This window comes from Rhipicephalus microplus, chromosome 8 (assembly GCF_043290135.1).
Source record: "Rhipicephalus microplus isolate Deutch F79 chromosome 8, USDA_Rmic, whole genome shotgun sequence".
Lineage (NCBI taxonomy): Eukaryota > Metazoa > Arthropoda > Arachnida > Ixodida > Ixodidae > Rhipicephalus > Rhipicephalus microplus.
The window spans coordinates 85,624,302-85,637,766 of NC_134707.1; the positions used below are offsets into that span (position 1 = coordinate 85,624,302).

A 13,465-nucleotide genomic window follows, 5' to 3' on the forward strand; every position below is an offset into this window, starting at 1 on the left:
GCTGGCGTGCAGCCACGGCACGTATCGCCTCACCGCACACCCAAATACCTTATTCAAATACTTTTCTAGCAAAAAATGCGCACCGCGCCCTAAACGCTTCTGTCTGTGAGCCAAGAAGGGCGGCTTGCACTGCTGAGACCATCGACACTTCTCTTAGGGCGCGCGCCGTGAAGACAGAGAGCACACTGAACGTAGCCTGGTACTGCGCTCACAAACTCGTGAACGGCCGGACCATCCAGATGGTGTCTGCTTGGCGATGGTATCACCCCTTTGCACATCAAGGTTCAGCGCATGCCCCTTATAGGCCTACGCTGTCGGCGCACTTAACGGCGTCCCCTGCACACGTGGCGAAGTGAATTTCAAACAATTTGGAGTCACCTTCGGCCAACACGCGTCCATCATCCAGCCTCGTAAGACATGGAGAACACCAAGTCATTCTGGCGGATCACGTGGACGAGTGGATGGTAGTCGAGGGTCTTCCAGGGGTGTTGTGTTCATCTCCCTTGCCTTGCGTTTCAATTAGTTTCTTTCACTGTTACAGTTTTGAGGCTGAATCGCCTGTTACGCATACCTGCATAGCATGACCTGTAGTATGCGGCTATGTACCACACGCAAGATGAAATATCCACGAAGTGAATGATGATGAGTGGGCGAAGCTCCGGAGGTAAACCTGGTAAACCATGAATCCTCTGTACATTTTGCCCACTCGATTTTATTACATCGCTCACCCTAGCGTACGTCGCCGCACTAAATCGAACGATTGCCTTCAACCAATGACACGCGCCATATGTGACATCATTCCTATTTTATAAGATCTCGCGTCTTTCATCAACTACAAGTACCGCTTTCTAGTTTATAACATCTTGCATCTTTTCATCATCAGCTACAAGTACCACCATCTAGTAAACACTACAAGAACTAAACAAGAGGTGGCTACATACAGGCTACAGGGGACGCACAGCCCACGCCCTAAGGAGCTTCGCCCCTAAAAGGTTTGATGTATGCGACAAGCCATTGTTATTAACTTCATGACCAGTGAATCATGTTATAACTACGCCACTTTTGTTGGAAATAAGTAGGCAGCTCATAGTCAATTGATGGAGATAGAAGCCAATCAAAACACCCAGCCATTGTCCCCATCTGACAAAGTCAATTCTAATCACAAAAATGGCCACTTTGAGTCGCTGTAGTTAGCAACAAAGATTTCTCCAATGATGTAGCATAACAGTTTTTGGTTTTGCTGCTTCAGCGTTCCCATGTACAAGAAGCAATGAAAACTACAATTGGCGTTACAGGGCCTCTTGAATGTAAGCACATGTAATGGATTGACGACTATCGTGTTTCAAGTCAGAATGGGTACATTCACTAAACTGTTGAATTCGCAAACACTTGGTTCTCAAGATTCCGAAGGTTGCTGCAAACTCAATCGCTGTTTGCCTTGCCTCATACTAAGGTGAGATGGCTATTTTAAACAATGACAGGACAGAAAGCTCACATCACCAGAGGGTTTTTTCTTTATTCAACAGATTAAAAGAATGCTGCCAAAGTGGCACGTCTCAATGATTTAGATTAGGGGAAGCTTTATAATAAAGAATGATATGTGAAAATGTATAAAAGAAACGTAAAACATTATTACCGTCATTAAAAATACACTCATTTAGCATGCTAAAGCTCCTTGGTTTTAAGTTACAGAAGCATGTTCACAATTTATAACCAGGATCATTGCATGCTTTATGAAAACATGAAGCGTATCCCTCGTACCAGTTCCATGATCAGAATTGAACTCTAGAGATAGCCAAAACCACATAAGCATCATCACTCTTTTTAATCATGTAAACTTGTCATGACTCCTATCAGATAAAATCAAACTGGGAAATCCCAGAGTCATGTCCACGCCTAATAGTTATGGCATGCATACGTTGAAATGGACCTTATAAGACATGATATTGAGGGTAAATGTGATGCATGATGGACGAAAAAAAAAATCGTCCCTAGAAGTGGCTTTTCATTAAGATAATAAAACTAACATGCGACAACATATGCGTCATGTATTTCAGCCTCACTTAATAGCCAAGCAGGCTGCACATAGTATTTACCAGCACCAAGTGATGGACACTGGGTGCTTCACAGGGGCAGTCTCGAAACAGGTCAGTGCAGACTTCCACAAGTGAAAAAGAGTAGATGTCATAAGAAAGACCCTAATAAATGCCCACACGAGCCCCCTAGAGTTCCATTTCCCAGTCGCGCCGCTCCCGCCTTGTAGGACTGCCGGGGCGCCGGAAGTTTGTTTCCCTTAGCGGTGGCCTGCTGGTCGTGGAGGTGTTGTGTGCCACCACTGTCCGGCGGCTGCGTGTCACCACGGGGCTTTCGCGAGCTGCAGCAGCGGCTCTGTTAAACACTTCTACGCTGCTCCGCACCATGCCTGCGTTACGCTGGCGAATCTGGATGATGCTCTCCCGCTTCGTCGAAGGAGATGGCTCAAGAGGAAGGTCTGGCAGTGCGAAGTTGAAGTCGTCGTTGCATGGGGCCGGAGCTATGCGCCTGCTGGGTATTTTAGTGGGGGCCGCCATTGTCATCTTCTCCTGCAACGCTGGAGCTTCGGTTGGAACAGGAGCAGGTGTCACCGGGGTACGCAATAGACTCGACTCCGGAGCAACATTTGTAGAGTCTGCGTCGAGGCTTTCGTCTACATCCATGGGCTCGGATTCGTCCGCCACCTTCTCACAAAGCCGAACATCTGGATCTTCCTTCGGCACTTCCTCGGCAGGTGTGAGTGGCGCCTCGATAACTGCCTCCAGGCGAGAGTGTGGCTCTTCAATGCTGCCTCCTCGACGAGGCTGGAAGTTGCAGTGTTCTAGATTGGTGGAACCCGTGGAGACCAGCTGAGATACGAACGCTTCCCTGCGTGCCTTGACTGCGGCGAGGTGAGCCATCGCGGGTGCGTTGAAGATGCATTCGCCTTGCGAAGTGAAACGCAAGCTGCTCTTCAGGTTTTCTTTGCCGACAGGTGGCCTGTGTTGGCTGCCTGCGTGTGAAAGTAATAACACGACTGAAGTGTCAGCGATTCGTTAGAGGGGCACCACAACATTATGACCTTTTACAGCATAAATCTGCAATGTCGCAACAGACATTCCACCGCCTTTTTGCTGATGGGCTGAAGACTGTGCCAAAGTCAGGGTTTCGTGGTTGAGCATTATGTTCGAATTTACCCCACGAGTGAAAATTCTTGTCATCAAATAGAAACAGTAGGCTAGAAGAGGTGGAGAAAGAGATGGCAGCATTTTATTTCAAATTGATATGCAAACCATAGAACCAACATAAGCAGGTGAACTTGTAAGTTTTTGCACTATGATAATTTCAATGTTACAGTGAATATTAGAGACAGATTGCAAGATTGAAAACCAAGAGCAGAGGGGGCAGATTACAATGGTAGTGCAAAGAAACAGCACACAACAAGGCAACAAAGATGCAAGAAGCGAAATTGTGAATTACCCAATTAAAATTTTACTAAAGTGCTACAAGTCTGCCCTTGTTTTCGTTAACGATATGTATCCCTTCCATTAAGTGCAGTCATTGCGAAGAATTTCGTTAATTCTGTGCCAAATCGTAACTTAGATAGCACGTGACCGCTACCAATTGAAGCGCAATCAATGCCGATTTGGATTAGCTTGCCGTTTGGTATGTTATTGCGGAATGTTTGTGAAAGACATGAAGGTTCGGTGTCGAAAAGATCGCACTCGAGCACTGAACCATCAACAGCATGGGTGATATGAAGTTCACATTCACGGCCGGGAGATCTACAATGATGAAAATTCGCCAAGCTTATGCATGACAGCGCACTTGCAGCAAAAGTGAGAGCTTTCATAATAAAACCACAAAAAATTTTCAATTTATGGACGAGGTAGTAAATGCGATACCTGTAGCAAGCTCGATAAACACGACATTTTTCCCAGACAGGAAACTTAAGCGCACTTGGTAAGAACGGGATCGCACGTGCCATGTTGAGCCACGCGCGGCCGGAACCTCGCTGGCGACGCCGATACGCTGTAGCCGCATTAGCGCCAGTGCAAAGGCTTATCCGTCGCAGAGGACACCTAGCTCCTCACTAATGTAAGGACGACAAAGCATTTTTCACACCTATGGAGCAACAGAAGCTTCTATATACCGTATTAACTCGCATAATCGGCGCACTCGCATAATAGGCGCACCCCTAGTTTGGTCGCGGAAAATTCGATTTTTTTAAATTTCCGCGCATAATAGGCGCACCCCGAACTTGGCCGTGATCAGAAACGATTCTACCCCCAGCAGTACAGTTGGAACGCGGTCCCCGTACCCTGAAGAAAAAAAGAAGGCAAATCGACGAGCAAATAAAAAAAATTCGAAGTGCAACGACCTAACCAACGTGTTTGTCGAAATAAAACTTGAAAAAAAAAAAAGCGTTCATGAGCGAAAAAAAAAAACGGCTGTTCCATCAATTACTGATACCCCCTAAATCGCCGCGCTTTTTGGAGGTCACGTGTACAACGCCGGGGGCTCGATCGCCATCACCACCATCAGAGAAAAAGAAAGAAACGCCATTTTGCAAACGCATTTTGCAAGGCTGTACACCACCTGGATAGCTGGAGGACAACATCAGCTGACTACAGGTGGCAAGATTAAGAGGCCGCCTGTGGAAATGCTGTGTGCTTGGATCGTGGAAGCGTGGCAGGCGTTCTCCGACGAAGTCGTCAGGAAAAGCTTCAAGAAGACGGGTATCTCGAACGCACTGGATGCGAGTGAGGATGACATGTTGTGGGGTGCGGATGATTCGGACACCGAAAACGAATCCCCGCTCGGCGAGGATGAATGTGTGATCTCCGACTCGGACTCCGAATAGGGAAAAGGAGGAACAGCTACGAATTTTGTGTAAATAAATTTTACGTGTGTGTGTGCAGTTGACGGCTCTCGCTTGTTCATTAAAAGGTACGTAGGTATGTTTGTTTTATGCTGAATTAATTGGTAAACGATAAAGTCGCCTTTTACTTGACAAGTGTGCAGATTTAAAGCGCGAGAACCGAGATGAAAAAATTTTCGAAAATTTTACCCCGCGTAATTGACGCACCCCTAACTTCGAGCCGGATTTTCTGAAAAAAAAAGTGCGCCTATTCTGCGAGTAAATACGGCATATATTAGGATAGCAGGAAAAACAGTTTTCAAGAGAATAAACAAAACCCAAGTGGAACCAAAGAGCCAGCAACCATACTTATCATTTGCACCAGACACAAAGCTTTGCCTACTTTGCTTCACTTACTGAAGTGGATGACCCGTACATTCTTATTGCATGGAACAAGTAAGGCTGATCTTTCAAAAACAGATTCACCTTTATTTAGCTTTACCTAATCCTGGCACATTGTAAAATGCACAATAAAACTGCACAGTCTTCGGCAGCTGCTCTCAAAGCACATTAAGAGTTTGAGTTACGTGGCTTCTTTTGAGATATAAAGCACAAATGGGCACTAGGGCAGAAAAATAAACATGGTTGATTCCTCTGTCACAGGAATCAGTATAACGCAAAAGTAAAATGTGTGCTTATCAATTTATTAAAGTGTTTACTGCACAATGATATAGAAACCTCAGTCAATGTCTTGGTGTTTGGCAGCTACAGCACAGTTTACCGTAAATGCACACACATTGATGCTCGGTGGTAAGTCTCCATCCCGACGATTAAACAGACCCTTGTGGTAACTGTAGTAAACTGCGAGGGCGTAATCAGAAAAAGTGATGCGAGAGCCATGTTGATGATCCAACACATAACATGCAATAAGGTTGCTAGCATGTGACATATGAAAGAGTCATTGAACATCACCGCTGGCCGTAACGAGGGAAATGCAATGCCTGCCGCATGTCTCCTCTGGCCCAGCCGTGACCTCACTCTGGGCGAACGTAATCAGGAAACACTGTTTTACAGCCAGGAGAGGTAGGCGCACGTCGAAAGGCTATTTTTGATAGGGATGGTTGCTATCAGCAACACAGACACTTGGGCTAAGGCTGTCATTTCGCATTGTTGAAATGTTGAGAAAACTGACAGATTCCCAGAAACAATACTTTGCAGGACCTAATCGTGGAAGCCATGGTCATGATGCATTACATCCCTTTTTTTCTTCCAGAGAGCGACCCCACCTTGCCAATTGGCGTCACTCCTTCTCGTGGTGTCGTTTCCCCTTCCGCATGCACTTCGGTCGATTCAAATACTGTCATCGACTGCGTCATGTCAGTGATGTCCGAAATGATGAATCGAGGCAAGTTTCGAGAAGAAACAGATATACAGTCGCCGACCGATCTTTCGGACTTCAATAATTCGGACTTGTTGGATATTCCAGACTTCGTCAATGAACCGTCAAAAGTTCCATAAACCTAATGCATTTTTCTACCAAATTTTCAGAAAAATTTGCACTTGAAAGTTGAATTTGTCGAACCAAATCACTCATTTCGAGTGGAGCCACCAACCGACACGAACGCCGCCATGTTGAATTTTCAATTTATGCGGCTCGAGTAGGTTTCCAAATAGCTATTACCGCCTCCGAGATGGGAAAGCGCTTGCCGATCTCAGAGGTAAAGCCCCCCCCCCCTTTTTCAATGTGACAAGAGACACCATTTTTTCCTTTTTAGTCAGCACTATCCTCATTACAGAGTACGGGGATAAGCAAAGCGAGCAATGAAGGAGTAATTCTTTGTTCATTCTTGTGTCTTGTTGGTTAAATCGCAATTCCGCACATGTTGTGTCGTGTCACATCGTGACACTGTGCTTCTCGTGTGTGCGGCATCGAATTCTACAAGCTCGATGCCATGGCTCTGCCATCCGAGTTATCGTGAGAGCCGAGTTGTGTGAAGAAGCATGGCAAGTACACGACGCCGATGTTAGAGAAGGAAGCAGAGATTGTCAAGCTTACTGCAAGTGGGCATTTCCAGCTTGATGTAGCTGAGGAATACCTCTCTAAGCAAACTGTGTCCGATTATGTGAAAAACCGAACTAAGTTAGTGACAGCAGTGGAGACCTCAAGCAACAAATCCCAGAAGAACAACAGTAAGGGGGTTCACCAAGCCCTTGAAGAAGCCCTGAAGTTGTGGTTGAAAAGAGTTCTGGCCAAGAACTTGCCCCTGTCAAGAGATTTATTAAAAGAAAAGGCCGAGGCATTCGCTCTTAAAAAGAGCATTGAGGATTTAAAGTTTATGGACGGACGGGTTTAAGCGGCACAGAATTTTGTTTTAAAAATTGAGCGGTGAGAGCGGAGCGATAGATTGGGTAGATTATCGTTTCACCAAGCTCAAAGCCTAGACCAACGAATATGCACCTTCAGACACCTTCAATTGTGACGAGACAGGGCTATTTTCAAAACGCTGCGAGGATCACTCTCTGGCATTTTCAGGTGACCCTTGTGCCAGCAACAAGCTCAGCACAGAGCGCAACACAGTGATGGTTGGTGCCAATGAAAACCGGAACAGAGAAGCTCCTTTTTCTTGCAATAGGAAAGACGCGACACCCAAGATGTTTCAGGGCAATGAAAACCCTCCCTGTCGGATGTGACAGCAATTCGAAAGAGTGGATCACCCAATCTTTGAGCAGTATGTGTTAAGACTTGAGCGCAAGTTTGCGCGTTGTGGGAATTGAGGCTAGCCCGCTGCCATTGAGTGGGCTTTCCCGCCTATTTCTGCCGTTCTCATGTCCCGACATGGGTCCCCTCCTCCACTGTCTGCCGTGCTGGGAGAGTGAGGAGTGACATTTAACCCCTCTCACCCGGTAGCGAATGTCGACTGTGGCACCACGCGCAAAGTCTCTCGGAACGTTTTGTGCGCGTCGGGAGTGAAAGAGAACCTTTCTGGTCTCACAAGGGCTAAGCACGCATTTCTTTTCTGACCATCGGCTCCCATTGTTTGGGGCTCGTTAAAACTTCGCCGCGGGCACAAGGCGTTTTTGGCGAACGCTTGCCTTTTGTCACCCTTTCTGAACGCTAGGCCGAAGAGCGGCGCGGTGTCCTAGTGCATGGCCAAACTGCCCCGACCCGTATTTCTCCGAAGCCAACGCAAGTGCCTTTGCTCTCACTTGAGCAACCGGGCCCTTTGTCCCCGTGTCCCCGGAATCACTTTGGCCCACAGAGACGCACTCGCAGCACCCCTGTGTAGTACTTATAGCCCGTAGCGTGGATAAGCCCATTTGCTTTCCCGCCGCGACTTTGCAACGGGCTCTGTACTGTGTTTTGGTGTTGCCGCAGTCAATAAAGTGTTGTGACCTTGAGCAGTACTGTGTTCTCGCCACTGCGGCTTGCTAAGACTAGACCCACGCTAGTGGCCGTACTCCTTTGGGATACGTGTACACTACAGAGGCACCCAACGCTGCATCAAAAGGTCCATTCGATTCGCCTGCACCACGTGAACCAGTTCACAGGGTGCTGCACTTAGCAATTCATTTCAGCACTGCAGCAGTGACGACCTCTGAACCCTGCCATTCGTTTCAAAAGGTGCAGAAGAGATGCAGCATTAGTTCACGATTTTCATGCACCTCCTACGCTGATGATGCCCGCTTGGTGCAGCCGCGCGTGCAGCTGAGCAGACGACGCAGCACTTAGGCATAGGCGCCGTACCCGCCTCTACTAACGCGGTGTGTTTTACCAAGGCGTTTGCGCCTCATAAACTGTCCACATGTGCGGTTTGGCATCTTTCAGTGTTAGCTGAACGGTGTAAATTAAGCGAACAGAAATAAGGCCTGCACCTTGTTAGCACATTGTCATTCGTTTCGGGGGTCGCGCGATGCCTGCACCGCTGAACTCGCGCTGCACAATTTCTGAACTTCGCGTGCACAGCCATAAACCAGTTTTAATTGGTGCAGGTGAATCGAACCGACCTAAAAGCTCCAAGCTTTTGTTTGCTCTTAGCGAGTTAGTTCGCCTGCGCAATTCAGGCTGGTTGCAACATGCCTGCTTCGAGGCATTTTTTCCGCTGACTTTTTTAGGCGAATGCCGCGTTGCACAAAGAGGCCCTCGCCTCTATCGACAAGCACCCTTCGGCACCCGTCTGTGTCATCACCCCCTTTTATGGTGAACACACAACCAACGTGGTAGCTGACGCGCTATCTCGTGCCCTCTGTCCAACGTGGTAGCTGACGCGCTATCTCGTGCCCTCTGTTGTCTGCCGAGACCCTTGATTCCGGTGCAATGGTCGCTCGCGGTGCCTTGGCACATGCAAGCGTCGGGGGCGAAAAAGCGGCAAAAATGGGGAGTCCCCATGCGGACAACCTTAGCTGCTATCCAGGTAAGCGGTGCACTGCGTAGCGGCCAAGCGGGGGAGCTTTTTGAAGGCCATAGTGCCGAGAGCAAACCCGTGACGCCGTGCATGCGGCTGTTGCTGTGATCCTGAGTGGGCACGATACCAAACTCCCCCATTTTGGGAGAACAGGAATCGCTTTCAGCAGAGAAGAGCTTTTGAAGGCTCAGCAAAGTTATCAGTTTTGTCATGAAATGTGTGACGATCTCGGAGAGATGGAGCGCCGTGACACTGCTTGTCCTGCAGCGGACGCTGATAGCGACTGTCTCGGAGGGACGGAACGCCGATACGCTGCTTGCTTAGCCGCGGGCGCGAATAGGTGGGCTCGAACGAGCGTGTGTTGCCGAGTCCCCAGCGAATTCATATTTGCTGGACCATGAAGGGCTCCTGCTAAAATATATAGCCACTGACAACTAGTCCATCAACCCGTTAAAGGTGGTTTTGCCCAAAAGTTTGAGAGTCGCAGTCCCGCGATCCTCTCACGACGAACCCATGGCCGGTCACCTGAGTAGCTCGAAAATTTTTGGAGAACTGAGCCGCGTTGTGACCTGGCCCGGCATGAAGCGCGAAATTTTTCACTATTGCCGTTCTTGCAGAGTCTGTCAAATGGCGAAATGAAGGGGTGGCAAACCGCGTGGTCTGATGAAACCGATTGTCAGTGAGCGTCCGTGGCAAGTGACCACCTGCGATCTAATGGGACCATTTCCCAGAAGTAAGCAGGGGTTCATTCAGCTGATGGTAGGTGTTGATCACTTTTTGAAATGGGTGGAATTGTTTCCTCTTCGGAAGGTGACAGCGTGAGCGGTGCTTGAGAAGCTGCAGGAAGTGTTTTGCCGGTTCGGTTTCCCGGAAAGGCTCATCACAGACAATGCTTCGTATTTCACCACTCGGGTGTTTGGTGTCACGTGCCGTTACCTCGAAATTGATCACTGCACCACTTCACCTTACCATCGCCAGTCCAATTTGATGGAGCGTGTCAATCGTATGCTCAAGATGCTGACGTCCTTTGCCGGAAGTCAAAGGGATTGGGCAGACCATTTGAGTGACTCTCGCATGTTCGCTATTCGAACATGCGAGAGTCGCTCAACTGGTTTCTCGCCCGCCTTCTTAAATTTTGGAAGGGAGTTGGCAAATCCGGTGACCAGCGTCATTCAATGCCAGCTCAGGGACGAGGAGATGCAGGCAGACTGCTCCGCTTACACGTAAACACTTCAGGACAGGCTTTGTCGAGCTTTCTGCAAAGCAAGGCAAAGTTTGGCATCAGCCAAGGCTCAGCAGTCTGCCCAATATGACTGCAACCATAGCAACCTAGTTTTTGAGGTGGGCGATCATGTCCTGAAGCGTTACCACGTTTTTAGCGATGCCAGTAAGAGGTTCTCAACCCTCGCTCGCTTCTAAGTGGCTAAGTCCGTACCAAGTGGAGGAAGCCCCGACTCTACTCGCGTATTTGCTGAAAGATCCCCATTCGGGAAAACTCGGCCTTGCCCATATCGCAGACCTGAAACCCTTTGTATCACGGTCTGACGAGCTCGCGGCAGCGCCCTGCGGCACTTCGCGCAAGCAATGGAGCACACCCGGGGCGACAGACCGCATTCGGACCCCGCACCGGTATATACTGAAAAAGCGGCCACCTTTGTGATTTCGTGCCGAACGGCGGACTTCTCCACAATTGAAGGCCTTCAGTTTACTGTCTAGCCTCAGTATTGGTCAGTTTCCTTACGGCCAGTTCTTGTAAAGTCAAACCCACCCAGTTTGCTGCCAGTGTTTCTTTTTTTTTAAGTGTTCATGTGTATTTTACGTTTCATGTTTTTATGTTCTTGTAGCCAGATATTGAGTGTCATTCTTGCTCTGTTTTACTTTTTCTTTCATGTTTATATTGTCTGCGGTGAAGGGAGTTGTGGCCTTGAATATTGAGCTATGTGTAGAGAGAGACAATGCATGCTTTGCGCCTTAGCTCGAGCAGCCGTCGGCAATGTATTTGTGTACATGCATGGCACTTCAGTCCGTGCCCGTGAAGAGCGTGCATCGTGGTTTCATCTCGTCGATGTGGACACTAGAGGTGCTCGAGGCACTGACCTACTGACGCTGTGCTCTGCTCTCGGTAGTCGTCTAGAAGCCCTGCTGCCCCTTCCACCTTGGTTCCTACGCGAGGAGCACTGACAACAGCTATATGCTGCCAGCCAACGCCAGGCAGCCAATTTCGGTTCAGCCTCCCTGATCCCAGGAGAGGCCCGACTTCCCAGCGAGGTTCCCCCGTCTCCATCGAGAAATACGGGGCCTCCAAACGACCACCAAAGCAGCGTTCGTCGGACTCGCGACTAATCAAGAGCAGCCACGAGCTATCAAAGAGCCACCTTCCGTGCCTCTGACCTCGCACTCGGGCATCGCACCCTGAGGACATTGTCACGCTTTTCTACCCTCCACGTGGTGGACGCTATCCCGCCTTAGCACCATGAATACTACCCTTACTTCCCTGTGCTCCCTTTCGCAAAAATTTTTTATAGTGTCGTGTTTGTTGCGTTATTAATGTTTCTTCTTTCATCATTTAGCAGGAGTTTCAGGGCTGCACTGAGGTTAGCTGTTGCTCATAGCAGTGTCATTTTAACTGCATGGGTAAAGAGCGGCTGCCTTTGCAGACCGGTAAAGGAAAAATTTAGGAGAGGGGAATGTGGGAATTGAGACCAGCCCATCGCCTTTGCGCGGGCTCGCTAGGACCGGACCCACGTTAGTGGCCGTACTGCTTCGGGATATGTGTACACTACAACGTCAGCACAGAAAAGTTATCCGTTTCATAGAAAACTGCGACGCGCATGGGAGCATGCCTAACCACGAGGCCATGCAATTGAAATTTTTGCCACTGAAGACAGGCCAACTCCAGCCTGTCTCAAGGCGACATCAGAAATATCAAAGCACACTACCGTGCCCGCCTGATCAATCGTACCGTGCTATGCCTTGACAGAGGCAAAGCCTACAAAGTCAACATCCTGGCCGCCATCTATATGCTAGCCGAGGCATGGAAGGCGGTGAAGCCGGAGACCATTGTGAATCGTTTTAGGCATGCAGGTTTCGGTGACACTGAAAAGACCGAGGCGGATGATCTGGACATTCGCGATCTGGACAGAGCAATGAATGGCGGTGAAAACTTAATCTGCAATCTGCGAAGTGGTGGAGTGGATTTTCCTGCCACAGTGACAATTCGGGGCTTCACTCGTGCAGACGACGATGTTTCGTGCACTGAGCCCACAGAAGACAAAATTCTGAAGCAGGTTTGCCAGAGAGCGGCTCTGATGACGACAACGAAGGTGACCGCCCGCAGCCATCGGCGGCACAGATCATCCACGCGGCGGCCTTCATAATGGGCATTTACGGCGAGGATGTCACCCTGGCGCAAATACAGGCAAATGCAATTTCTGTATGCAATACAATACAGGCGTAAATGCAATACAAGCGTAATATGAGGCAAGATATCATCAAGGACTTTTTTAAGCTAGCCAGAATGCAATGAATTTCACTTTTTGGCAAAAACAAAGTTTTCGGACTGCGATTTTTCGGACCATTTCTTGGCCGTATCCAGGTTCGAAAATTGGTCAGCGAGTGTAGCAGTTGCGGTTGGAAAGCCTCTAGAAAATGTGGCAGTGGTGCTTGTCGATGGCATGCCTGGCATCGTTTGTAGGAGACAGAGAGGTCTTGAGTGTGACTTCCGTTGAACGAATGTTTTTCTCTGCCATAGAATCATGCATGTTTTTTCAATGCATAGGTTGAAATGAAGCTTACCAGAAACAAGTTTGATGTCTTGGTGTAGGGCGGCACAGAACGCTTTCGTATTAGAAGAATAGAGTGCCATTCTACCCGGCGAATTTGGTGAATTTGACGTGTACAAAATCCGCCTTTGGAGTCACGGGATGCCGAGACAGTTTTGTAGCATGCTGCAGCCTTCCCCAGAATGCTGTTTTTGGGCAGCATCAGCAACAAGTTTGTTATGTGCATCAGCATTTTTCCATGAAGACTAAAAAGCACATGAAGAAATGTGTGTTTCGCAAAAAATTACACAAAGAAGATATTTTCCTTGATCTGCACAATTACTCATGTTCCTTTACATGTCCTGCAGGGAGCTTTGACTGTAAAACTCAATGAATCCTTCACAAAGGTACTCACTTTTACATTTGAT

General features: G+C 48.4%; 1 protein-coding gene across 2 annotated transcripts in view; it reads right to left on the minus strand.

The window, feature by feature from the left end:
* Window positions 1-1,491: 1,491 nt before the first annotated feature.
* The window catches only part of LOC119165097 (uncharacterized), a 48,872-nt gene continuing 36,898 nt past the window's right edge, over window positions 1,492-13,465 (minus strand). For both annotated transcript variants that reach the window (XM_075872251.1, XM_075872250.1), the window contains one exon: window positions 1,492-3,025. In XM_075872251.1, the coding sequence (XP_075728366.1) occupies window positions 2,223-3,025 (803 nt within the window). In that variant the 3' untranslated portion in view covers window positions 1,492-2,222. The remainder of the gene's footprint in view (window positions 3,026-13,465) is intronic.